This window comes from Micrasema longulum, unplaced genomic scaffold (genome assembly GCF_059751315.1).
Source record: "Micrasema longulum isolate JH-2025_06_02 unplaced genomic scaffold, ASM5975131v1 h1tg000037l, whole genome shotgun sequence".
NCBI classification, from domain to species: domain Eukaryota; kingdom Metazoa; phylum Arthropoda; class Insecta; order Trichoptera; family Brachycentridae; genus Micrasema; species Micrasema longulum.
Genome location: NW_028277244.1, coordinates 607,654 through 634,321, shown reverse-complemented (window position 1 = coordinate 634,321; position 26,668 = coordinate 607,654). Strand labels below are relative to the sequence as shown.

The window sequence follows — 26,668 nt, the reverse complement described above, 5'->3', positions numbered from 1 at the left end:
GAGGCTGTTCACGGAGCTGGATAAAGACAATATTGTCCTGTGTATTGTATGTATTATTATCCTCGTGTGGACCCAGCTTAATAATACAAATGATAAGCTATAAGTAAGGTCTGGCTCGCTCGCCTGCCATGCTTGGGGATCTCGGGTTGTATTCTTCGCAAGGTCGAGAAATATTTGTTTGATAGGTGGTTTTACATTGCGATATATCTCTGTCCCTGTAGCTCAATCACAAATAACTATCGACGTGCTAATAAGCGACTTGATAACGTGGTGTAGTGGTCAAGACGCTTGATTCACAGACGGAAGGTTCCGGGTTCGATTCCCGGTGAGAACACAAAAATTAAATGTGATTTCTCAAGCCTGGGTGTTCTGCGATGTAATTGTAATCGATCAAGAGTTTATATATGAGTAGCTTATGTGTAAATATTTTAATTTTTCATATATTTTCTTGTATTTAAAAAATAAATTTATACATTATTATTTGTATAAACATGTTTATTCTGATCTTTCCGGCTGTTAATTTTTATCTGTTATTCATTGTTTTTATAAATGTAAATAATATTATTAAGTCAGTATAAATATAATTTTCACCAACAAGCTACAAAAAGTGGCTTGGTGGGATTTTAGTTTTAGTAAAAAATATAACAAGTGAATTTTTTTTTAAATTGTAAAAATGTATAATTATGCTATTAAATAAAAAATAAATAAATAAAAAAAATTCACCACTGTAATTGGGCCTCCTGGCCTGTTGTGGTGCAAAAATAAAATAAAATAAGAAAAACCATTTCTCTGTGATAACTATTCGCAATCACAATAGAACATCCGCGAACACCTAATATTAAATCTCAAAATATTTTCGTTTCGTGACGTATAATCCAGCTGCGCAATCACATATTTGAATTTCACCGTTGTAAGTATGGAAAAAATTCCAATACTGCTTTTTAAAATATATTTATTTATTATTTATCAGGCTATTCATCAGGTGGTTGGCAAGCCAAATGTCAAGAAAAGCAGTTGCCATAGTAATTGTAATTCAATTTTCACGTTTTTGAATTAGATACTCCTTACTATTTTGCAAATGCAATATATTGTATTATTTTTTTATAGTAAACGCCGATTTTTCGCCTGTTAACTGTATTTATTTACGATGAAAACAAAATACAAACCGACACGAGCGTTGACTTAGAGATTACACACGCGTTGACTTCTGACTGCGATAACTTAAGCATGTTCATTATTGTTCATTGTGATTGCTCAAATGCTTAGCATGTTTTCTAAGCACGTCGATAGTTATTTGTGATTGAGTTACTGGAGTCGCGCTTGTCAGACTGATCAGTTTTCACATTATCTTCAAGTAATATACTATTGAGATACTTTGCTTTTGATATAGCAATACACGAAGCGTGCGTCATCATGTGGGATACGGGAATGATTTTTGTAAAAAAAACGTGTTGTAATTTTTAAATTTTATTTTGTTAATTCTAATACAAAGTGAGAAAAGGGATATTTTGTAAACGGAGAACTAGAAAAGTGCAGTTTCTTAGAAATGAAAATATCACAGATTGTAGATTATTCTTCATTTACTATTGTAGTCGAAGATAAATATCCCAATAACCCCCTTTTCATTACCAGGTGGATTAAGGATTCAGCCAAAACAGCTTGAGTGCGATCCATTCTTTGCAGTTTCTTGGCGGCAGAAATTCCCACAACGTCATATTCGCTGTAATAATTCAAAGGCGCGTTTCGTTTCATTGAAACTGGAAGAGGCTTCCCTGGACTGATCTCAGCTGGTGTTGCGACATTTTCTTTTTGCTTAGAAGAATGCATTTCTGACGATTCCTTATTAAAAAAAACCTAAAACCAAAATGATTCGCAAATTTAAATGAGGGCACATCAACGATTTACATGTGCTTGAGTTATGAAGCAAAGGTAAACAATTTTGCAAAATAAAAAAATCAAAAAACATACAAGACTCTTTTACTTTTCAATGAATCTTATCAACTGAACAAAAAAAAAGATTCGATCGAAATACTAAATCCCCACCAAACGCGTAGGTTATTTAAAAAAATATTTCAACGATTTCGTTAGTACCTGATTGTTTTCGATATTTACATCAAATTCCTCATCCAATGCTTCATAATACAGGAATTCATCCTCGTCTTCTTCGATTTCTTCAGTTTCTTTCTGATTTTCATTTTCTTTTTCCGTTATTTCCTCATTTTCATAGTCAATTTCAGTTATTTCCTCATTTCCATCGTCTTTTTCAGTTACGTCTTTGTTTTCGTCGTTCAAAAATAAAAAATGCTGGTAGTACCAAATAGATGGAACATAAGGTGTTTTAGATTTTGCTTTTAGATTTATCATTCTGTTTTCCTTCCTAAACACTCCTCGAAGGTTTTGAAATTTCCTCAACACGAATTGTTTGTCAGCTTTAGGGAATGTCGGTTTGCATAGTTCAATCAGAGCATTGTATGCCTTTCTCTTGACTGTTTTATTGAAATAATACTTGTGATTTACTTGCCACAGGCATGGGTAAGATTTGTACATTTCGAGAAACTGTACAAGTAGCGTTTTATTCATTCGTCTCCGCAATTTTTCATTTCCCTGGAAGAAAATAATTGAGATGAACACACATTAATACATTTTAAAAATCTTTTAAATGCAATATTTTCAATCTATTGCGACAGAGAAGTAAAACATTTGTAAGAAGGGAATATGCGAGTCTAGGCATTTACAGGGGTTATGACCTGTCATTGGCTGGTTTAAGTGGCCACTTTACACACTTTAACTACCTGGTAAAAGAAGAAGTATAAAAAATTAGAAAATTGTTTTCAGGCGTTGCCTAGTATTGGTTCAGCCGGATCAATCTCACCCACATGACAAAGGTTTTAGCTCTTTTACTTCACAAAAGTCAACATATGGAAAAGTTGAGGAAATGTGTATGTTAAAACATAGGCAGAATTACGAATGTTACACAGTGTGTAAAGTGGCCACTTAAACCAGGAAATGACAGGTTATAAGCCATGTAAATGCCTAGACTCTCATATTCCCTTCTCGAAAATGTTTTGCCTCTCTGTTGCAACAAATTTAAATATGAACAACTCCCAAGGGAGAAAATTTAGCCAGTATTTGCTTGCAGCTTGCGCATTTGGACATATTTAAAACATTGTTAAAATATTTTCATTTAAATTTATTGCAGCAGAGAGGAAACATTTTTGAGACGGGAATAATTCTAAGGCTTTCATATTCTCTTCTCAAAAATGTTTCCCTCTCTGTTGCAATGAGTTTATATGGGAATAACTTCCTAGGAAGGAAATTCAGCCTGTCTTTAAACATTTGCACATTAAAAAACATTGTAGACAGTATTTTCAACTTACCGTTTCCGAGTCATCTTCGCTTTCACACATGCCTTCTGTTGATCGTATTTTGACTTTTGTTGTTCTTATACTATTCGGTTCTTCCATATCAGCCTTCAAGAATTTTAAGAGATTGAAGAACCAAAATCCTGAAGGGTACTGCGGATTTAAAGGGACGCTTTCTTCAGCTGTCTTAAAATATACCTTTTTGAACCAACCTCTCATAAACTGCAGTTTGGTTACCACAAAGTACCGATTGGCGTATGAAAATATTTTCTTGCATTCTTCGGATATTGTGCCGTATGATTTTCTCTTGATTCCCTTATTATTGAAATCTTTGTGTTTATGATTCCACAAACATGGATAAGTTTTATACAATTTCAATACGTGCAAAACAAAAGCCTCGTCCAAATGCCGCATCTCTTTATGGATCTCAATGTCTTCATATTCACTTTCTTCGGCAGAATCACTTTCAAGATATTCCTAAAAAAATACATTTTCAAGGCAAAAATCAATAAACGTATAATATCTTTAAGCATCGTATAATTTTAATTATACATATCATGGGGTAAGTAGATCAACGTTACTTCAAAATCAGGATTTTTGAGTCAACCACTAAAACACATCAACGGTCCTTACGTATTTATTTATTTATTATTTCACGTTTTACATCAAACTTTTTTTAAAATATGAATACCTCACTGGGCACAACCCGTGTCGAGGCATTCATTTACATGATTAAATATATGATACTTATAATGTCTAAAAAATATATATAAAATACATATAAAATATTACATATTCACATATAAATCCACACAGATATACTCGTATATACATATATAAAAGTAAGAGAGAAAAAAAAATTAAAAAGAAAGAAAAAGAAAACAATATAATCTTATTAGTACAGCTCAAACATTTAACTACTGCGCAGACATTAGGTCAAGTAACAAGCTACTGTCAGCTCCCGGTAGCCCAACATCCTCACAAATGCCAAATATACGAGTATATGACATATATTCATAGACACACTGTGTGGATACGAAACACGAAATGCTAAAATAATTACATATTAACAAGTTTACTACTACTATCAAAACTGCATTTTACGTGGTTTACAGGAGAGCAAAAACAAAGCTTGATAATATTGAAATACAATAGACACATGTTTGGCAATTCTACAGTATCTGATAGCTTCTTAAAAAAATATCAAGCTATGTTTTTGGGCAAAATGCAGTTTCGATAGTATACGTAGAGGGGACCAACGACAACTTTGTATGTTCCTCCGCGAATGTTACAAATAGACAAGTCTTGATTCATTCAAATCATATTATGATGATTAGAATGCATACCTAATTGCCGTGTCTATTTATTAGCATTGAAGGATGATAAAAAAATGTGTTCTTTTTTGTGTTTAACTCGCTCTTTCATGACATTGGTCGTAGGGAGTCAGAAAAGTTGATGCATACCACGGATTAGAGATTCTTACTGGATGTCGAAAATATAGAATAATTTTAAAATATATAAATACAGATGGCAACCATGAAGTTTCGCATTATATTGTCTATGTTTTATGAATGTATGTATGTATGTGTATGCGCATGAGTGTATGTGCGTGTGTGTGTATGCATATGTATCAAAATATATATACGAGTAAGTTTATATTTTATTAGTCTGTGCTCTCTATTAATTTCTTAACTATTATCATATATTATAATGCAATTGCCTAGCTTGGAACGGGGTATGTACCCTTGTTAGCTGGGCAAAGTTTAGCCTAATATTACTTTATAAAGTGATCAATCCATTAATTGACTGCCCTGATATGCTGGAGTTGGTGTGTTTCCGTGTACCTGGTCGACATACCCGCCACAGATCTCCTTTTTGTTCTGCAAGTTCTGGAACCAACTATTACATGCACTCGCCTATCCCTAGGCTCCATAGATATGGCAATCATTATGAGGACAAGGCTGATATATTTATTTCTGGACTTGATAGTTATAAAACAAGTCTGATTTCTTTTTTTCGCTCGCAATATTATTCTTAAACTTTTCTTTATATTTAAAAAATGTTTTCCTTTTTTTGTTTTTTCATATTTATGTATTCATTTCGTTAATATTTTTGGTTGCTTATGTGTATTTACCTACTTCTTATAATTATGCAATTTCATAATTTTTTGTTATGTATTTATATATTTTTCATATTTATTTTCATATTTATATTCAATATATGTTAAAGGCAATTTATGCCGCTAATGTAAAAAAAACAAAAAAAAAATTAATTAAAAAAAGTGAACGTAAAATTGTTTTAAAATTATATATAATTTTTTTTAAAACTCAAATATGCTGATTTTTAAGTTACATTGTTGTAGTAATGACCTCGTTATATGAAGTACTTCTATTCACAATCAATGCGCAACAATTGTAAATTGTAAATTAGGAAGATGTGAAAACTCTTAAAGAGACTTATTTAAGGTTTATTATATCGACCACAATTTTAGTTATGTTTCCGAACGTTAAGCGGACGTCAGACTAAGTCACTGGTTAAAGTAGCGTTTACATGAGGACAGGACAATATTGTCTTGTCGTCGTATGAACGCTTCGTGACGGGACAATATTGTCAAGGTCCAGAATCGGATGTATTGTCCTCGTATAAACAGAAATTCAAAGAAAGGATAATGGATCGAGACATTATCCTAGAGATAGTCAGGCGGGCAACCTCCGCCGGGCAATGGATTACCCCCACCAACGCGCGCGGCTGCATTACCCTCGTGTAAGGCGCACGGACGGGACAGTAGGACAATACTCACTTTCTCGGCGAGTGCGTGTCGCTCCCGCGTGTTTTTTTGGCCGATGATATCGGCAAAAACTGCCTTTTATTATTTAGTTCGTCTTTTAATAACTACAATACATCTTGGAATAAAATAATGAATATTTTCCGTGAACTCGCTCGTAAAGCGCGTCGTCCTACGTGTTAATTTTGGTCTACTTCTACTACTACTAACATCACGCAATTTATATAGTAAGCAGAGAGAATGGACCGCCACACAAGTCTATCCCGGCATATATTCCTAGCTTCTTCCATATTCATACATGCCCTTCGGTTCTGTCTGCTTTTGACATGACCAGACTTAAGATTTTCGTTTATCTGATCATGCCTCGTCTTCCTTGGTCGTCCTCGTCTCACGTTACCGTTCATTTTCGCCATATATACTTGTTTTACTATTCTTTCGTCGTCCTTTCGTTCTACGAGACCAAACCATCTCAGAGATCCTTTCTTAATCTTATCAATTATACTTGACTCAGATTTACACTCTCGCCTGATTACATTAATCGTAACCCTGTCATACATTGATTTCCCACACATTCGTCTAAAAGTTCGTATTTCAACCGCGTTCACTCGGATTTTATTCTTCCTCTGCCAGTTCCATGTTTCACTTTTATATATCGGTAGTCAGATGGCAGAAGGGACCATCTGTATTTTTATGTATGTTTAAGTTTTCAAAAGTTTTAATTAATATTTCAGTAAATACACGCAGAAAAAAATCTAAAAATCAGCGTCATTTAGAATGGTAATTTATTATTGAAAAGCAAAACTAAAATTTTTTAGTTCGTGGATTAAAGTCTTGAAATTAAGACGTATTTCAGCTCTCCTGAACATTTTTGAAAATTACAGATGGTCCCACCTGCCATCTGACTACCGATATAATTGTTAGGACTATAACTCCGTTGTGCACTGCCAGTTTAGCTTCGATTGACATATTTTTATTAGCAATTACTGTGCAACTATTAAGCAATTACTGTGTAACTACGGTCGAATTGTTCCGTTGTCCTGTCCTGTCTCTTCGCGGAGCTGGGAGAGGACGATATTGTCCTGTCTATTGCATCGTCCTCGTGGGAACCCAGTTTAAGGGATAACTGAATTCGCTATAGGCAGTTGAGAAATTAACTTTAGTAAGGAATAAAAAACTTACCTCGATTGTTGAAGGGTCGTCGGTGTCGATGTATTCAATAGTTTCGTCAGCAATGTCTTCATCATTTTCGCTGAGATAAGGGTCGTCATTTACAATGACGATGATATCGTCCGTTTCGGAACACCTATTTTCTTGCTTGTTTAAAAACGACAGCAGATCAAAGTACCAAAGACTCGACTTGTTTCCTGACGCCACCTTTTTGCACTCCTTCCTATGCGTTCCTCGGATGCTCTGTATCTTTTTGACCACAAAATTTCTGTTAGCGTGCGGGAATTTGGTTCTGCAGTGGTTTATCAAGAGGTCGAAAGCCTTGAGCTTTTCGTGTCGATTTGAGTATTCTTTACATTTTGTGTTCCATAGACAAGGCGAGGACTCGTATATTTTGATGAATTTTGTAAGGAAATCTTTTCCCAAGTAGCGTGTGTCCATGTTTTAATTTAAAATGGCGGCGAATGCCGCACAAAATCGATCGACGTTCCTTCCGCGTCGGATTGCAACTCGATACTGAAGTTAGTTTACAGTGGAATTATTCGCATTAGCACCCTGAAATCGCACTACATTATAAAAAGCAGTAGCATGCTAATTTTGTTTTCTTTTATAAATTGTATTTTTTTTTAATATTTTTTTTATTTACATTGATATGATGATTTTATATAAATAATTCCTCTGTACGTGTGATGTCACCGTACTCCTCCTAAACGGTTTAACCGATTTACGCGCGGTTTTCAGAGAAATATAGATCTTTGCGTAGATATTTAAATCTTCAATCGAATATGTAAAAAAAAGTTAGGAGCATAAATGTTTTATTCATCGATCTACCAGGGTTGCATTCGAGGAGAATGCATTTGCAAAAAAATGGAAAGATGTTGTTTTTTTGTGTATAAAAAAAGTTTGTTTTTAAATGTTTACATACAGCATTTGTTTTTTGTGGATCTCAATCAGATTCTTTCCTTAAATTCCTTAAAATTTCTACCCATTTATTTCTTTTAATTAGATTTTTGGTAACACTAAAAAATTTTTAAATTCAATACATTAAAAAAAATCGTATACCAACATAAGTACACCACTTTGTTGGTGAGACGACCGGAGTGTGACGTTTGCTAAAAGAATGGCATATTTGAAAAAATATTTATTTTATGTTTTGGAATTCAACCATAAACAAGTACCTTTTATTTCAATATTTACTAATTCAATATTTTTTGAATATCAATAATTTTTAGTTTTGGAATTTAATCGCAAACAAGTACCTAGATGAAAAGTATTTTTCTAAGATAATAGCAGGCAAGCCAACGTTTGGGCAGGACAACGTCTGTCGGGTCCCCTAGTTTTATATAAAATTCCCAAGTAGTTTTTGTAAAAAACTAATTTAGGGACATGGGGATAACAATATTTATTTACAGACGTTTTTATATTTTAAACTTAAATTTACAACATTCCCTTTCCGTACCTAATGGTGCATAGGGCACTGCATTGGTATACCAATCGCAGCGTATCTTGATAATTTTTATTACATGAAAGTAAGGTGATCAGTATTACGCTTCAGGTACCAGTTTAGGGGCTATAAAATATTCTAGTGTAAAAACACCTTTTTAAATAATATTCCATTTTAACCATGCCGGGAATCGAACCCGAGACCTCTTGCATGGTAGGTAAATGCGCTGAATTACACCGTGAGGCCGACCTAAGTATTAATTAATTATGATACACTACAAATTAAAAAGGGTGTGAAAAAGTTTCAAAAAATTACAAAATAAACATAATACAAGGTATGGAAAATGAATTCAAAATGATAAATACACAATACAATATACAGGATGTTCTTTAAGCCCTGTCACATCCGAAACCACGATGATCAGTATGAGCAAGAAGACAAATTGGCACATTAAAATTCGCTTCTCTCCTGTAGAAGTAAGCAACCATTTCTTTTTTTAAATATTTTATTTTTAAAAACTTTCTTTTTTCTAAATATTTTTTTAAATATGCTTATATGTCTTCTTGCCTAAACTGATCATCGCGGTTTCGGATGTGACAGGATTTTAAAAACACCTTGTATAAAAGAAAAAAAAATACATAGTTATATACATATATATATAAACAATTTCAAAATTACATGTATGTATGCATGTACGAGTATGAGAGTGCAAATGTTATTTAATTAAAAAAAATAATTAATTTAATAATAAATTAAAATAATTAAGTTTTTGAAATTAACAAAATATATGTAAAAAAATTATGAAAACCGTAATAATATTACATATACATAATACGAGCTAAAAAAGTATGAAAAAGCATAAAAATAATTTCAATAGTATTAAAAATTACATACAAGCATAAACGGTAAAATATTAAAAATGTTATACTGGATCAACTAACATTGTGTATTCGAAGTACTTTTGGAAAAAATAATTCTTCAATTTGCACGTCCTGTTTCTGTATTTTAAAATTGGTACTGTATTGCGCAACATGGGATTTTTTATTTATTTTTAAAACCTATGTATTGTAAAGATCCAAACATGATACGATTTGCAACAACTTCGCATGTGCATATATATTGTGTATGAATGTGTGTATATATAATGTATATGTATGTATATGTGTGTATATGTATGTATATGTGTGTATATATGTATGTATGTGTATATGTATGTATGAAGTATGTATGCTTTATATTTATATATTTAATTGTATTTTTACATTTAAACTGTATTTTTTTTTCTTTTCTTCTCTTTTGGGCCATAACTGTTTTTTTTATTTCTTCAATATTGTTTTTATTTATAGGAAACATATTCGAAAACCATATTTGCCGCAACAAATCGGTTTCTTAGAACAGGCATTTGCCCATATAGGAACCGATTACAACATTAGGCGTATTAATATTTCTGGCTTGCCGACCCTTCATATACTGAGCCTACTCCCAGTACAAGCAGAATTTGCCAGAGTGATTTTTGTGCCATTTTTGTAACATTGTATGTATAAACTAATAAATGAATGAATGAATGAATAAAACTCAGTATGGAACATAATGAAATTCTTAAAATTATTTTCATTTCGTTTATCATTATTATTTTTCGCACCGCAACAGATCATCCGGGCTTGGCAAAAATCGCATTTTTTCAAATCGCAAAATACTTGTATTCACCAATCTTCACAATGAAGTGTCCAAAGACAGCTCGGCTGATGTATTCCTACAGTAAATGAATAATAAATACAGTTATCCAGAAGATAAATAATTAGTTCACTTTCGAAAGATGAAACTTACCGACAAGGCGATGTCTTGTCTCTCTGAGAAACTAATTATCTCTTTGTATATTTTATTGTTTATGTAGCTTACATTATGTAATTTATGTTCCTTTGAACATGCTTTGTATATCATTGATTAATCAACTATGTTATCGACGTTGAAAAAACAAAGAAGAACTTTAATATTAGAATAAAAGAACATTTAAGGTGCCTAAATACCAACATTTTTACCAAATTCAAAGAGCCTGATAGAAAAGAATACAAACAAACCATCACGCCGTTTTCCCGCAGGGATACAATGAAAGCATCCACCCCTTTCCCGAAACTGTTCATAAAGACTTGTGTCTTTCTTCAGTTTCGCATATCACTATCAATTTTTTTTTTAAATAATGAAGCAAAAATTAAATATTTCTTTACAATCAAACCGCGGAAATAACAAAACATAGAAACTTTAAAAGCTTTCATTGTACCCCTCACTTCAGTATTGTCAATTTGTGATCAATCAAAGACACATGGTTAGCACAATCACCTTTTTCTGATAGAGCGAGAGGATAGAACGCCACATCACTTTATCTTTGCATACAGACCTCGCTTCCTCTACATTCATACATCTTCTCATGCACGCACGCCGATTATTCCTACTTTTGACATGTCCACCTTCAAGTATTTGATGGACTTGATCGTGCCATGTCTTTCTCGGCCTTCCTCGTTTTCTGCATCCATCAACATTCGCATCGTAAATCCTTTTAGCCGTTCTTTCGCTGTCCATTCCATGAAAAATTTATTAATAAAATTAAAAATGTTTTTCCTCATAGTAAACGCTGAAACTATAAATAATAATATATTCAATATTCCCTTCTCAAAAATGTTTTCCCTCTCTGTTGCAACAACGTTGCTTTATATTTATTTTATTTTATTTTATAATTAATTAACTGTTTATATAGATAAGTCAATCCATAATAAGGGTTTATTTTATTTTATTTTATAATTAATTAACTGTTTATATAGATAAGTCAATCCATAATAAGGGTTTATTTAATAAACAGTCGATTGGTTTAAATACATAGTGGGCTCAAAAACAGTGACAGTCCCGACATATCACGAATACCAGGATGGATGGCAAAGCTAACTTTTCTGTATAGTCTGTGACCAAGCCAAGGACAACCGGTTCTCCCACCGATAAATGCAGACGGTACAATCGGTAATTGGTCAAACTTGTTTGATGGGAAATGTCCTTGTAGATATGCTGGATTAAATCCCTAGAAATTTTATCAAGATTAACAGATTTCAACACAGATGGTGATACCCCTTTCAGTAAGGAATTGTCATCATCAGCGAGTCGTGATTTATTTAATAGGTAATCTACAAAAAATATTCATTAATTTGTGTTTACATATAAGTACATAATATATTTATAAGTAATATAATTATAAATGACTATTTGTTCCGTGGTTTTGTGAAAATCAACTCAAAAAGCAATTATTATTAACCATGCGATATATGTATCTTTATTCTACACTATTTTAATTTATTTATTTAATTATTTATTTATTATATATACGGCCTAAGGCAATTACAAAAGTTACATGAAGAAACATAAATTCAAGAAACTGAACAAAAATAACATAAAACTATTTAGCAAAGACAAACAAGGGCAAAACAATAATTGTATACAATATATTCATAAAAACGAAAGACCTAAGACTTCGAGCTAAACCATGCTAATCCAACTTCATCCGACACTGTTTAGTCGCGAAGAGATCTACGAAAAGCCGGAAGATCTATCCCAAAGAATTCCAAGTCGTGTGATGAATTGACTAATCTACACATTCTGGACATTGGGGCATAAAAACCTAAGTTGCTCTTAGGAGATTTTATAAATAGCAGATTTTGACTTCTGGTGACACGGTTAGGAACATGAAAATAAATTGATTGCAACAGAGATAGGACATCACTTAAAGATGTTAAGACCACCATAAGTGCTGCAATATAAAATTTTATTTTATGTTTATATTTATGTTTATTGTTATATTTATGTTTATTATTATATTTATGTTTATTGTTATATTTTTGTTTATATTTATATTTATGTTCATGTTTATATGTTTATATGGTAGAATTGGCTCTGCACTTTATAGCCATTTTAGGACATCACCTAAAGCATTAAGTATTTTGAAAATGCATATAAGGTCCATCTCAGTTCTACATCTCTCCAATAAAGACAGATTAAGAGATATCTCTATTTCAAAATAGAAATAATTACCCCTTTGTAATCCGAGCAACCATGCCACTTTTCTTAGAAAACGGTGTTGGACAGACTCGATATGGTCAATATGAGTCCTGTAGAATGGAGACCAAATAGGAGAAGCGTATTCTAGATGGGGTCGAACTAGTGAGCAATAAAGAGTTTTGATGGTATTAATATTTTTTATGTCCGCCGTCACTCTATTGATAAAACCGAGAAGTTTGAGAGATTTGTCTACAATATTATCAATGTATCCACGATAGGAGAGTTTACTATTATTTAAAGTAATGCCAAGATCCTTTATTGACGAAACCATTGTAAGGGAAGTATTTTTTTTGTAGTTGAATTGTATAGGTTTTTTTCGTCGCGAGAAAGATGTTATTTTACATTTGTCAATATTAAGTTGAAGACAATTGATGTCGCACCATTCATTAAAACAATTAATATCATGTTGAAAAAGAAGACAATCATTGGGAGATTCAATAAGTTTAAGTACCTTGTTGTCATCAGCAAAAAGCCAGAATTTTGTATTTTGAAAAACATTGATAATATAATTTTTAAAAATATTAAATAATAATGAATCAATAAAACACCTATCCAAACTTTATTAAAAAATACCACAAAGACATTTAGCAGATATTTTCATTACGATTGAAATGTCAACACTGAGCACTGGCCGATTCTTTTTAAAATGACGCCAAACATGGCCAATTAAAATGCCACATGTCCATGTGATAGATTATAAGTCAACAATGACGCTCTGAATTTTATTATTTTTATTATTATTATTATTATTATGGATAACACTTATACAGCGCCATTTTCGTAATATAATACCTCAAGGGCGCTTTACAAAGTGATTATACAGGCTGTTCATTAAACCCTGTCACATCCGAAACCACGATGATCAGTATGGACAAGAAGACATATTAGCATACTTAAAAAAATATTTAAAACAAAGAAATTTTTTAAAAATAAAATTTTAAAAAAAACCTATTGTACTTCTGCAGGGGAGAAGTGGGGGAGCTCGGTTGTCGGTGTATCAGACTCCCCCTCCCCCCCTCATTTCTCCCCTGCAGAAGTAAGCAACCATTTGCATTTTTTGAATTTTTTCGTTCCAAAAAAATATTTTTATGTGCCAATATGTATTCTTGCTCATACTGATCATCGTGGTTTCGGATGTAACAGGGTTTAATGAACACCCTGTATAGAGATATAAATTTAATTTTAACTTTTTAAATTTTTAATTCAAGAAAAACAATGTACTTTGTCACCAAATATATTTTTTTATTAAAAAATGCAATTTTCACGTTTATTTTCAATGGAAATTTTACAAAACTCAATGATAATTATACAAAAAATAAGATAAGTATTTTTTTCTTTTGTTACCATTTTGTGAAAAGAACCTAAATTATATTGTCATGGTATTTGTTATATGTTTGGATGATTTATATAGCGCCATTTTTGTGAAAATCACCTCAAGGGCGCTGTACAATTAATAAATATCCCATCACGTCTTGCAGCCACAGAGCGCATGGACGGTTGAGATTGTAGTTCCTTGTCTCCAATTGTGATATATAACAATTATGATATATATGAGATAGATTACAGCACGTCTTGCAGCTACAGAGCGCATGGATAGTAAGAAATCTAGCCCCTATTTACATATTTTATTTTATTTAATTTGACAATGAAGTTTAGAGTTTTAAGCTCGGGTTTCCTAGGACAGCGGTGCCCGTATTTTAACGGCCGTAGTGAACATTGCTGCGGTTGACAGCCGTCGTAACGGTGACTAGAGAGTGGTTTCCTATAAAAATGGTGTTGATAACACCTTTAAAAAATAAAACCACTCTCTAGTCACCATTACGACGGCTGTCCACCGCATCACCGTTCACTACGGCCGTTGAGATACGGGCACCGCTGTCCTAGGAAACCCTAGCTTAAGTGATATTTTAAAAACGAAATAAAAAACAAATTTATAAAAACAGAAGTTAGATTACAACAAGTCTTGCAGCTACTGAGCGCATGGACCGTTGAAATTCTAGACCCCATTTACTAAATTTAGAAATTTGATAGTTGATAACATTTACATATACATTTGAATCGGGTTGTGGTCCCATGGCTAGTGTTGCGGACTCACGGGATAGAGGCCCAAGGTTCAAACCCAACTTGATTTTCATTTTCTAATATTGAGTTATTTACAACTCGTTGAAAATGGCCACCAAAATGGAAATATTTGTGTAAATAAAGAACGCTAATATTTATTTTGAAAAAATAAAAAAATAATAATATGCTTTAAATAATATGATAGCTAACATCACAAAAAGTATTGAAGCTACAAACGCATCGACGAGTGCAATTTCAGCAACATAAGAATGATTTTAAAAAGTTTACAATTAAAAAAAAACACAATAATAATACATCGAGCAAAGAACTAGTAAGTATGGCATTGTTACAATCAATATAGTGTAAAGTGTCCACAAACCAAGTTTTGTAAAATTTCCATTAAAAATACACGTAAAAATAGCATTTTTCAATAAAAAATTACAAAAGCGCCATCTAGGAATAATAAGTTTCATATTTTCGTTTAGAATCACCTTAACCCTAAATTTAAAGCAATTCTACTTTATTCTTTATATTTATTTGTACAAAAAACGCGCCGATAAACTTTTATTTATTTTGGCGCGGTCTACATTTTAGTAATATGTATTTATTGTGTTTTACCAATCGTACGTCTCGCTGGAATAAACTTTTTTCAGTATTTTCCCAACTTTTCGCGTGCCAGGACAAAATGCCAAACCGTGAAAAGCGCACAACTCGGACTGTTGGCCATCAGAAGATCAGGGACCTTATGCTGGACTCATTCGTCTTTAGAATCGTATGCGACTTCCGCAATTCGACGAGGGACAGAATTCTCAAACCACCATACGAATGCAGTCGATTGAAAACTAATCGACTTTATCTCGAGTGCCCAAAGCACTCGGCATTGACAATCGAATGCCACATCGTAACTTCAGCTGTCAAACTTCTTTCTTGTAAAAAGCTCGGCATTTATGTTCGAATGACGAGTATGTATTTTTGTTGTATTTAACTTAAAATTTACAACAGTAATCAATATTATAATGATGTCGTATCAACAAATATGCAACAAATACAACTGTACTTATTTTTAATCCATCATCAAATGAAGTTTCACTAGAAACATGATTTTAAAATTATTTTATCGCTCGTCGTATTTGAGATATACTCGTTTATTATACAATGTTTTAAAAATCCATTAAATGCATATGAAATATTTCTAATAACATGTAGATGTGTGTTATGTCAAAAAAACAAACCACCACGCCGTTTCCGCGTAAGAGTAGGCAGAGAGGATAGAACGCCACAACACTATATCTTTGCATACAGATATCGCTTCCTCTACATTCATACATCTTCTCATGCACGCGCGCCGATTATTCCGACTTTTGACATGTCCATCTTTAAGTATTTGTTGGATTTGGTCATGCCATGTCTTTCTCGGTCTTCCTCTATTTCTGCATCCATCAACATTCGCATTGTAAATATTCTTAGCCGTTCTTTCGCTGTCCATTCGTTCTACATGTCCAAACCAGCGCAGAGCTCCTTTCTTGATTTTGTCGAAAATGCTTGTCTCGGCCTTACATAATGTACGGATCTCAACATTTGTGCATCTATCGTACATAGTTTTACCACACATTCGCCTGAGAGATTGCATTTCGACAGCATTCAGCCTACTTTCATCCCTGTTTTTCCAAGTCCATACTTCGCTCCCATACATCAGGGACGGGACCAGGACTCCGCTGTGAACTGCCAAATTTGCCTCTTGTGACAAACATTTATTTGCCAAGGTCGATTTAAGTGCACCGTTTACTTTGTTCCCGGCACTCACCCTCCTTTCAATATCTTTCTCAGTCATTCCATCCCTAGTGAACATACTTCCCAAATGAATAATAATTATGAATGTTCCCAATACAAATAATAATTATGAATGTTGCAATGTCTCAGTAAATCATTTTCTTATATTTTTTCATACTGTTCCATATACAAAATATTCAACGGAAGAAGTCTGACAAGAAACAATAAAAGTTTACATGTGGCAGGAGAGCCATAGGCCATAGATAAAATACGGATTTGTTAGTGTTGCCACTTTCTCATTCGTCTTTGTAGTTAAATTGTCGGAGTGTTTTCAAGAATAGCATTATGACAAAGCAATCGAGATGCCCAATCGACTATTGTGTCGAGTGGGTGACAAAATGTCACATCTTTCCAGCACTCAAGGCAAGGCTCCTGATCCACAGTTCACGCTGGAAGCATGACCCTGTCCCCCGTCAAACCATTTAACGTCTTATCTATCGGTGCAACATCGTTTGCTAAGAAAATTAGCATGGATGATTGGCCTCGAGAGGGGAGACTACACTTACGGAGAAATGGAGTCAATGTTCAAAATCTCAAGTCTACAAAAACGTAGAAATAACATATACTCAATATTTATGTTAAATTTACTGAATGGCTTAATTAATGTACCGTCGTTACTGGAACAAGTGGCATTCAATGTTCCAATCCGCCGGTTGCGAAATAATAATCCTCGATCATCACAGCACAAACTATGGCTTGCATGCACCAATGTCCCGATTGTGTCGTATTGTAAACTCGAGACAAGATCTGGACTTTTTTGGTGTAAGTCTTTATAGATTTAAACAATCAGTAAGGTAGGCCGGATCTGGTCTTGAGGTGGTAATTTTTTTTTGTCCTAGCTTTAATTTTATTCAGTTGTATTTTATTTTATTAGTGCCTGTATTTATTATAAGAAATTGTATTTACCATCGTTAGAATGGACTGCATAAGTTTGTCAAATAAATAAATAAATTATCTCTGGTATCATCAAATAGCATACAGCGTCACACGATGTGTTCAGCCAATTGACGATCATCCCTGCACGCACAGCTTGAGACTGGGGCGAGTCCAAACATTTGTAACGTAATTGCCATCTCTTAATGCGATTTCTATGGTTATTTTCTTCACATCTCAAAGCTTTCTAGAATTATTGGACAATGTTTCTCTCATTTTACGCTGACATTTAATCTTCAACGGCCAATTTGTAATCAACCGTTTAATCAAAAACTTAGGAAATAATAAGGCGATTTTTAACCTACAATGATTTTAGTTTTTAAGTTGTGGTTAACAATTGGGTCTTTGGTTCGTTCGTTCGTTCTCAGGCTACGCTGTTCCCCCTGTTCCGCTCTGTTATTGGCGCGACGTAAACACCCATTGTTCGTATTCAAAATGTCTGCGGCATTGTTCTTTTTGTTTTACTTCCCGTCACTCATCTTTCTTTTTTTTCATTGGTGAATAAAGGTAGCATTACACAGATCAGAAAAATAAACGAAAAATTAGTTTGAAATCTGAACAGCAATATTGTAGCCAATTTCGCTATTGTTAACTTCGTTTATTTCAGGTGTTTTGTCAGGTCCCCCAAACCTCGTCGATCACTCGAGCGAAATTTATTTCATAGCGATAATTCGATAAATCTACTTTTAATCGCCATAAAATATATCACAATCCAAGAAAGGTTTTTTCTCAATTGGTCTGGGTGTTGTGGTGTATTTTTCATTACCTCCTTCCAAATCTCCTCTATCCCACCTGCTGACAAGCCTATAAAATTGAGGTTTAGCGGGTTATAAAAAAAAAATCATCGGAAAAATTCTTATTGATAAACAAAAACGCTTAATTTATAAATGACGGAAACAATTCCTTTTTACCTAAATATTTCCTCCCTTTTACCACGTCAGCGAAGCCGCAGATAAAAGCGAGTACTTACATATATATTTGTGGTTTATTAAAAAAAAAAATGTATGTAAATATTAATACAAATATAGAGAGATAATTATGATTCAGTTCGAATATTTATTTATTTTTTTACATACATAAGTTTATTGTACATTATTTAAAATATAAATACTAACTCCATGGGACTAAAAGTCCTGTGTTGAGATGAGACTAGCAATTAGTTGACACAGACACATGAGTATATTCCCACAAATATAGGATATAAATATATATATGGCACATCAATATGGTAAACAGTAAACTCAAACATTCGGAAAATCGTCAAGGAGTTTCCTACTCAAATCCCCCCACTAAGGAAAATCCAGTCCTTAACTACTTTCTTGAAAATAGTTTTTGTCCTTGAGAGCTTAATACGCTCTTCCAAAATATTGAACACTCATGGTGCGATGAATGAAAGATGTCTCTGAGCAAAAGTCGTACGGGTTTTGAGTATGACATAATTCATGCTCTGGGAAAACCTCGTACGGACATTTGGCTGAGACCTCTCCTTATTGTTCGACCAGAAGAGTGTATGTGCTTCTTTTAGGTACAGTTGTTTCATATCCAGCACCTTCATGTATTGGAACAACTGTTTTAAACTTTTCTATTACCTATGTATTTACAAGTCTTACGGCCCATAAATGCTTGCTTTTATAATTCCTTTCTAAAGAGCGTACGGTTTTTGGGTATGACATAATTCATACTCTGAGAAAATCTCATATTAAATTTTAACAGTCGAAAATGATGGTGATTTAGCATTGATACTACAATAATAAGACTCAAATTCCTGTGCGCGAGAATAAGGGACAGACGCAATCAATCAATTCCAGAGTAGGTTATTAAATAGTCAATATTTGTTCAGATTCTTGACCAGTTTTCTAATCCGTATAATCCGGCCATTACATTGAACGAATTCGTTCGTCTCGCGAGCTCGGGAAGGTCACGGTCGTCGTTTTTGTTTTGTGAGGTTAGGTTATGGGAGATTTTCTTTGATACCCGCTATATTTTAAGATAAGAATGTGGGATTTTTTACTAATTACTTATGCGAGAATACATATATCTATATATATATGTATATATATATGAACGCCCACGAAACCGAGTAATTATACGTCACGGTATGTAGACAGACACGTACAAAAACTTGTGAATAAAGCCATTGTTATCATTTTATTCGGTATCTATTCAAGAGAGCGTTACTTGTGTACTGTGACGTTATTAATTATAGGCAACATTCTCTCATCGAAAAATATTACGAAACATTCAGAAATTATGTTCTTGTAGGTAGGTACTCTTTATTTTCTTATTTATTATATTGTACAAAATGTTAATTGTACATTGGCGGGTCTATTGTCAAATGGCAATTTCTTCCAACCAACCTGTAAAATAAAAGTATTATTATTATAATTCAAGTAACAAAACATATTCAATAGAAAATAAATATAAAAAGCCAGAGATATGAAAAAATAGAAATAACTGTATTTGCCTATAAATTACCTTAAATCAATACATAAATAAAGGAAAAGGGATAAAGGAAAAGGGAGGAAAAGGGAAAGGAGGAGAGATTAAGAAAAAGAAAGAAGATGTTTCTTCAGACGTGATTTTAACAGAGACACTGTAGTAACATCTTTGATGGTGGATGGGAGATGATTCCACATGGCATGGCAATTGTGGAAGTTCGGTGAGTTTATTTTAAAATTTGTCAACAGACTATCAAATTTTTCACTTCTTTTGGTTGCCAATGGTCTCCACTTTGTTATGCTGGGTTTGTTATACCTGCCATTATTTTGCCTCGCTAAGTGTCCTGCCCACTGCCATTTCAATTTTGCTAAACGATTTATGATATCCACGACGCCGGTTCAGCGCATTATATCTTCATTTCTTATTCTGTTTCTTAGACATATACCGAGCATCTGTCTTTCCATGGGTCGTTGCGTGCATTTTAGTTTCTAGCTACTTTCCTGTGATACAGATATGCTTTCTAGCACGTATGTCGTCTCCGGCAATATACAAACGGTTCATAGACTTATCTTTTTAAGCATACAGGGACTTGTTTATTTTCAAAAATATGTTTTAGTACTTCTTGTACCAACGTGTACAGATAATTAATTCCACAAGAATGCCATACATAGTTCTGCGTGGAATACCAGATGGATAGTGTCCACGATGGAGACAGTCAAAACGTTGGAGAAATAGCTGGATTCTTGAGTCAACAGAAATTTGAAGATTTAAGAGTATTCATCACTCGATCTCTACTTATGTATTAATCCTGAAAACGGAAATCGCTAGAGATTAGTCCACCCTGGGGTTGGTTAGATAAGCTCTAAGCTTCAACTAACCACAAAGCCTACCATGCTTTAGGTCTCGGGTGTAACTCCTGGCAAGGTCCCTGTATATCCACAGTCCCAGAACTAGAACTGAAGCGAAAGACTAATCATTATAGATTTGTGTAATTTTTTTTTTTTTTTAAACAAGAGGTGCCTATGCGGTGACCTATGCATCACTGTGCACGGATGTGTGCGTAACATATAATTTTCCAATAAAATACCCAAATGTAGATGCTGAACATGTGTAAAAAATATAGTCACCCTATTATAATATAATATATAGTCCTTAAAATATAGCTTGATAAGAATGACAGTTGTCAGAAAAAGTGACGACATAACTTTGTAGTTAATGTCTAAGGAGTGATTTATATTGACACATGAAAAATCATTTGTATCTGGGACGTGGTAAAACTATGTACGATAGGTGCACAAATGTTGAGATCCGTACATTATGTAAGGCTGAGACAAGCATTATCGACAAAATCAAGAAAGGAGCTCTGCGCTGGTTTGGACATGTAGAACGAATGGACAGCGAGAGAACGGCTAAGAATATTTACAATGCGAATGTTGATGGATGCAGAAATAGAGGAAGACCGAGAAAGACATGGCATGACCAAATCCAACAAATGCTTAAAGATGGACATGTCAAAAGTCGGAATAATCGGCGCGCGTGCATGAGAAGATGTATGAATGTAGAGGAAGCGAGATCTGTATGCAAAGATAAAGTGTTGTGGCGTTCTATCCTCTCTGCCTACCCTTACGGGGAAACGGCTTGATGGTTTGTTTGTTTGTTTGTAATTTATTGTTTTAATACAATACTTGACATATTAATCAACATAATTACATAAAATCAGCTTTAAAACTAAAAATAACTAAAATAAACCTAATTATTAACGATGTTCTTACAAGGTTACGTCATTTTGCAAAAATGTCAGAGATGGGACAAATTGATCAATGTAAATTGATCAAAAAAAAAAAAATATTTGTTGTAGTCCATGAATAAAAGTATTTAATGTCTTATTTTTTTGTAAATAATTGTCTGAAACACACTATAATAGGCTTGCGATTTTATATACATTTTTGGAAACTGAGTTTCATGATTGCATGAAAAAACTGATAAAATCTTTGATGAAATATTTGATCGGTACATGATCAGTGATCAGTAATTTCCATCACTAGTGACATTAGTTTGGCAGCTGTTATTTTAATCAAGCTATATTTTAAGGACTATAGTTACCTGCACTGAGTTGAGACTTGTATCGATACATTTAAATTACGCAATCAATTATTTATTGTATATTTAAGTAAAAAGCCTTTAAAAAAAAACTGAACTTAAATGGTTCAATGTCACGCTACGGATTTTCCCAGTGAAGAATATATTTGAATTATACTTACAATGTGTTCGGGTGAAGTAATAAATAATTAAATAAATTGTTCGCGAATGACTCACCATGACTTTGAATTTAAATTCTATTATATTACGTCAGTTAAAATGTATCTACAAATATTATTTTAGTAACCAATGTTAGAAAATTTTAGTATATAATCGCTTACCGACTTTTTTAGTCCACCGGTTTCTAGACATACCCTTCTCTTCATCAGGACACTCACAACACCAACATGCAAATACTAAAATACACTTCCACATTCACTGTTACCGTAGTATAATATTTAAATTGTTCCTTTATCCTCCTTCTTTCCTTCCCATCCCCTCTCCTCTCTTCATAGTATAGTGTAATTTTTATTTTATATATTTTTGTTTTGTTAATCCTTTTTTTAAATTTTATACGTCCATGTATTTATAATTTTCTCAAACTGATCGGTTTAGGTAGGTAGGAAGAAATTGCCTTATATGCCCGCCCTTATATGTATACATTGTATATGTATATAAAGTGTCAAATAAATAAAATAAATAAATATATATAAAGTGTTTCCAAAAATACATGAATCACATGCAGATTTGTAGAGATGCGAACACCACCATGTCTAAACATACATAAATCTTAATTTAAAAATATCCAACCTTATATTGAAGAATTGGTAGGGAGTTGTGTGGGAGGGGAGGGGTGAGGTGGAGTGAGGTGGGGTTACCCGAAGTGGGCTATATTGAAAACTTATTTGATTATTTATTAAGATAATATTATTTTTTAAGGCTTTTTCAATTTTAAAATTCTCCATATTACACGTATTTTATTTAAGTCCTTTTATAAAGTTGAATTAATTTTTTTACTACTTTATCCTTTTCAAAATCGTGATTTGAAGTTTTAAAATGATTAGCAAACTCTGAAAAATTATTATTATTTAAACATCTCATGTTAAATTGTGGTACAACAAAAGGATGTGTTTATGTGTATTTGTATGAGAGTAAGTGTAGAGGTGTATTCGTGTGTAAGCGTGAGCATGATTAAATAGCAAGTGGGATTGTATCGCAGCCGGAAAGAATAAAGAATGAGTCTTAATTTATTTTTAATAAATTAAGAGGCGTGTTAAATATATTAATTGATGAAAAAAAGCATTATAGTTAAAGCAAGAACGATAGGTAAAAGAGTGTTGTGCATAGTTAGTGCTACAGGCTGGCAGATGGAATAAATACTTATTTCTTGTCACGCGGAAGGGGACATTAAGATTCATTTTGGAGAGTAGGTTAAAAGAGTCTACTTTATTATTTAATAATTTATATAAATAGCATAAATCAGATATAGTGCGTCTATTTTTAAGTGTAAAAAATCCATTTTGTTTAGCAGAACTCCCTACCAATTCTTAAATATAAAAATGTTTTGATTACGCTTAATGCATGTTTAGACATTGTGGTGTTCACATTATAAATCTGCATGTGATTTATGTATTTTTGGAAATACTCTAGATATATACTACGATAACAGTGAAGGTGAAGGTGTATTTTAGTATTTGCATGTTGGTGTAGTGAGTGTCCTGACAAAGAGACCGTTACGTCTCGAAACCGGTAGACTATAAAAGTCGGTAAGTGGTTATACAGGGTGTTCATTAAACCCTGTCACATCCGAAACCACGATGATCAGTATGAGCAAAAAGACATGTTGGCGCATTGAAATATTTTTTTTGAACAAATAAATTTAAAAAAAAATAAATATCATAAAAAGCAAATGGTTGCTTACTTCTGCAAGGGAGAAACGAGTAGGGGGGGGGGGGGAATCTGATACTGTGCCGCGCTCCCCTCACTTCTCCCCTGCAGAAGTACACAACCATTTGTTTTTTCAATATTTTATTTAAAAAAATATTTTTGTTCTAAACATATTTTTGAATATGCTTATATGTCTTCTTGCCCATACTGATCATTGTGGTTTCGGATGTGACAGGGTTTAAAGAACACCAGGTATACTAATATTTAATAACATTAGTTAAAATGTTTGACAACAAAGTTAATGCTTTAAACATAAATAATATTATTTTAGTAATTTGCCCAAAGTCGCACAGCGTAGTACAGACCTTCTTGTATCCACAACTATGACTCATGACGAACACGATCTAAATAATGATGAATAATAAATTAACGATAAACTATTGAGCATGTGAGTTTACCGTAGGTTGTAATAACAAGATGGCTGCTTGTTGTAGCCTTAGATATGGCTCACGTAGGCTGGTGGCACGGGTCAGGGACGCGGACGTCAAAACACAGAACAGGTTCAACATCTGGAAAAGGCAAATAAGAATAACACTTTATTATTACAACTGTGACTCACGCCGTGAGTCGACGGAAAATAATATAAGTACTTATTTGTTTTTTTTTTTTTAATATACATAAGAGGTAAAACAGAGTATAAAAAAAATAAAGCAAAACTACAAAGCAATGAAATATATATTAATAGTAAAAATAGTAAACAAAAAATCCCACAAAGGCATGGCCTGTTTGTGGGTATACAAGGAAATGTTAATGAATTTTTGCTCCTATAGTAAATAATGGACAGTTATAATATTTTTGTATAACATAAGAAAGATAAAATAAAATATTCTGTAAAAGATTATATGGTATTTTATTTGTAGTAATTAAAAAAGGAAATAAAAATATTTTTAAAAAAACATAAAAATATTCCTTATTATTAAAGGGCAACTAAATATATCATAGAAAAAAAGAGTTCATATCTTTAGTTTGAATCCAGGATAGTGCGTGTTTTTTAAAGTAGGTAAATTTTAAAAGTTTGGAATCACTGAAATATTATCAGTAAAAAAGAATTTAAAAATTTTGGGCCAATAAAATACGCATGTCTTTGTGCGAGCCGCGTTTTACGATGTGGTATTTCTAACACACGATTCCTTCTTTGACTTGATCTATTTGAATTACTTGTAAATAAATTTTGGTTCTTAAATATATATTTTAAGCATTAAAAACAATATATTTGTCTTAGGTCTGAAAGTTTAGCTTCTTGGAACAATTGGAAAGAGGGAAAAGTGCGATTTTTGTGAAGCATTATTTTTAATATAAATTTTTAAACAGTTTCTAATAGTTTAATATGATTGTCGTTAGTTCCCCCCATCCAATTATTCCATAGGAAAGCGATGACTGTTCAAGTGCATAATATACCATTTTTATCGTATTTAGCTGGGCGTAAATACTTAGTCGTTTGAACACAGAGGTTAAATATCTTAGCCATCATCATCATCTGCGCCGTTCTCCTCACTGTTAAGGATCGCGAGTCGTGACCATCTTACCTCTTTGTCTTAAACATGTTATGGATTGTTGTCCTATTCCTCTCCCGACACACCACCGTCCGCATCGCTCCATCCGCTGATGTTCCTGAGTCAGCCTTGATAAGGTCAACGATATTTTGAGCAAAAAAATTTACGGTTTATATAATAGAAGTAATAGATCTTACCAAACAGTTTCCTTACTCACCACCAGGGCCGTGCGGTGATTTTTCCTGTAAAGCTGCATCACCATTCCATGTGGTGTCCACGTAGAGTCTTTAAGGTTCTCTATCGGCTGCCAGCTACTGAAAGTCTAGTTTACGTCCCGTAGTTGGGACATGAACTACAGACGAACAGTCAATATTTGAAGCCTGTCCTCCGGTTTTACCGGGCCCAGTCAGAAGGGACAAGAACAGGGTCGAAAGAAGTAGAAGGAGAGGAAGATCCTCCGTTAGATGAACTGACCAAATCAAATTTGTTGCAATAGAGAGGGAAAACCCTTTCGAGGAGGGAATATGGAAGTCAAGCCATTAATAGGGCTTATGACGTGGCCACTTTACACAACGTGTAACATTCACCATTCTGCCTATGTTTAAACATCCACATTTCCTCAAGTCTTCAATCTGAGGGGAGATCCTTAAGCCCACCATCCACCCGCAGCTGTTATAGAGTCCTAGGAGACCCCTAGAAGAAAAACTCGTAGTCAGCTGCGCATAGAAGAAAGTTATTATAAATATTCCTAAGGAATACAAACTCTATGCAGATAATGGAAGGGGGAGGAGGATGTATGGACAGAGGCTAACACCTCGTTCTCACACCTCAGGATCCTCTCAATGCTACTGTTGTTTTTATTGCAAAAATATGTATTTACACAAACAATTAACATAAATAAACGCATCCAAATATACAAAAACAACTTCTTAAAACTAAAGTACCACAACAAACCTAACTAACTCAACAAACATAAGTAAAAACACGGATATTTACAATGAGAGAACGGCTTTGAATAAAGAAGAACTCC

General features: G+C 33.3%; 1 protein-coding gene across 2 annotated transcripts; it reads right to left on the bottom strand.

Moving 5' to 3' along the window:
* Positions 1-1,465: 1,465 nt before the first annotated feature.
* Positions 1,466-24,654, bottom strand: LOC148285396 (uncharacterized). Of its 2 annotated transcripts, XM_088225692.1 has the most exons (5): positions 24,544-24,654; positions 7,327-7,869; positions 3,378-3,839; positions 2,092-2,604; positions 1,466-1,854 (listed from the first exon to the last, which is right to left on the bottom strand). In XM_088225692.1, the coding sequence occupies exons 2-5, from the start codon at positions 7,753-7,755 to the stop codon at positions 1,570-1,572; spliced, it is 1,689 nt and encodes a 562-aa protein (XP_088081818.1). In that variant the 5' UTR covers positions 7,756-7,869; positions 24,544-24,654; the 3' UTR covers positions 1,466-1,569. The 2 variants fall into 2 exon arrangements, with proteins under 2 accessions (XP_088081818.1, XP_088081823.1); XM_088225697.1 differs by lacking the exon at positions 24,544-24,654 and having other exon boundaries at positions 7,327-7,879.
* Between the last annotated feature and the right edge of the window lie 2,014 nt (positions 24,655-26,668).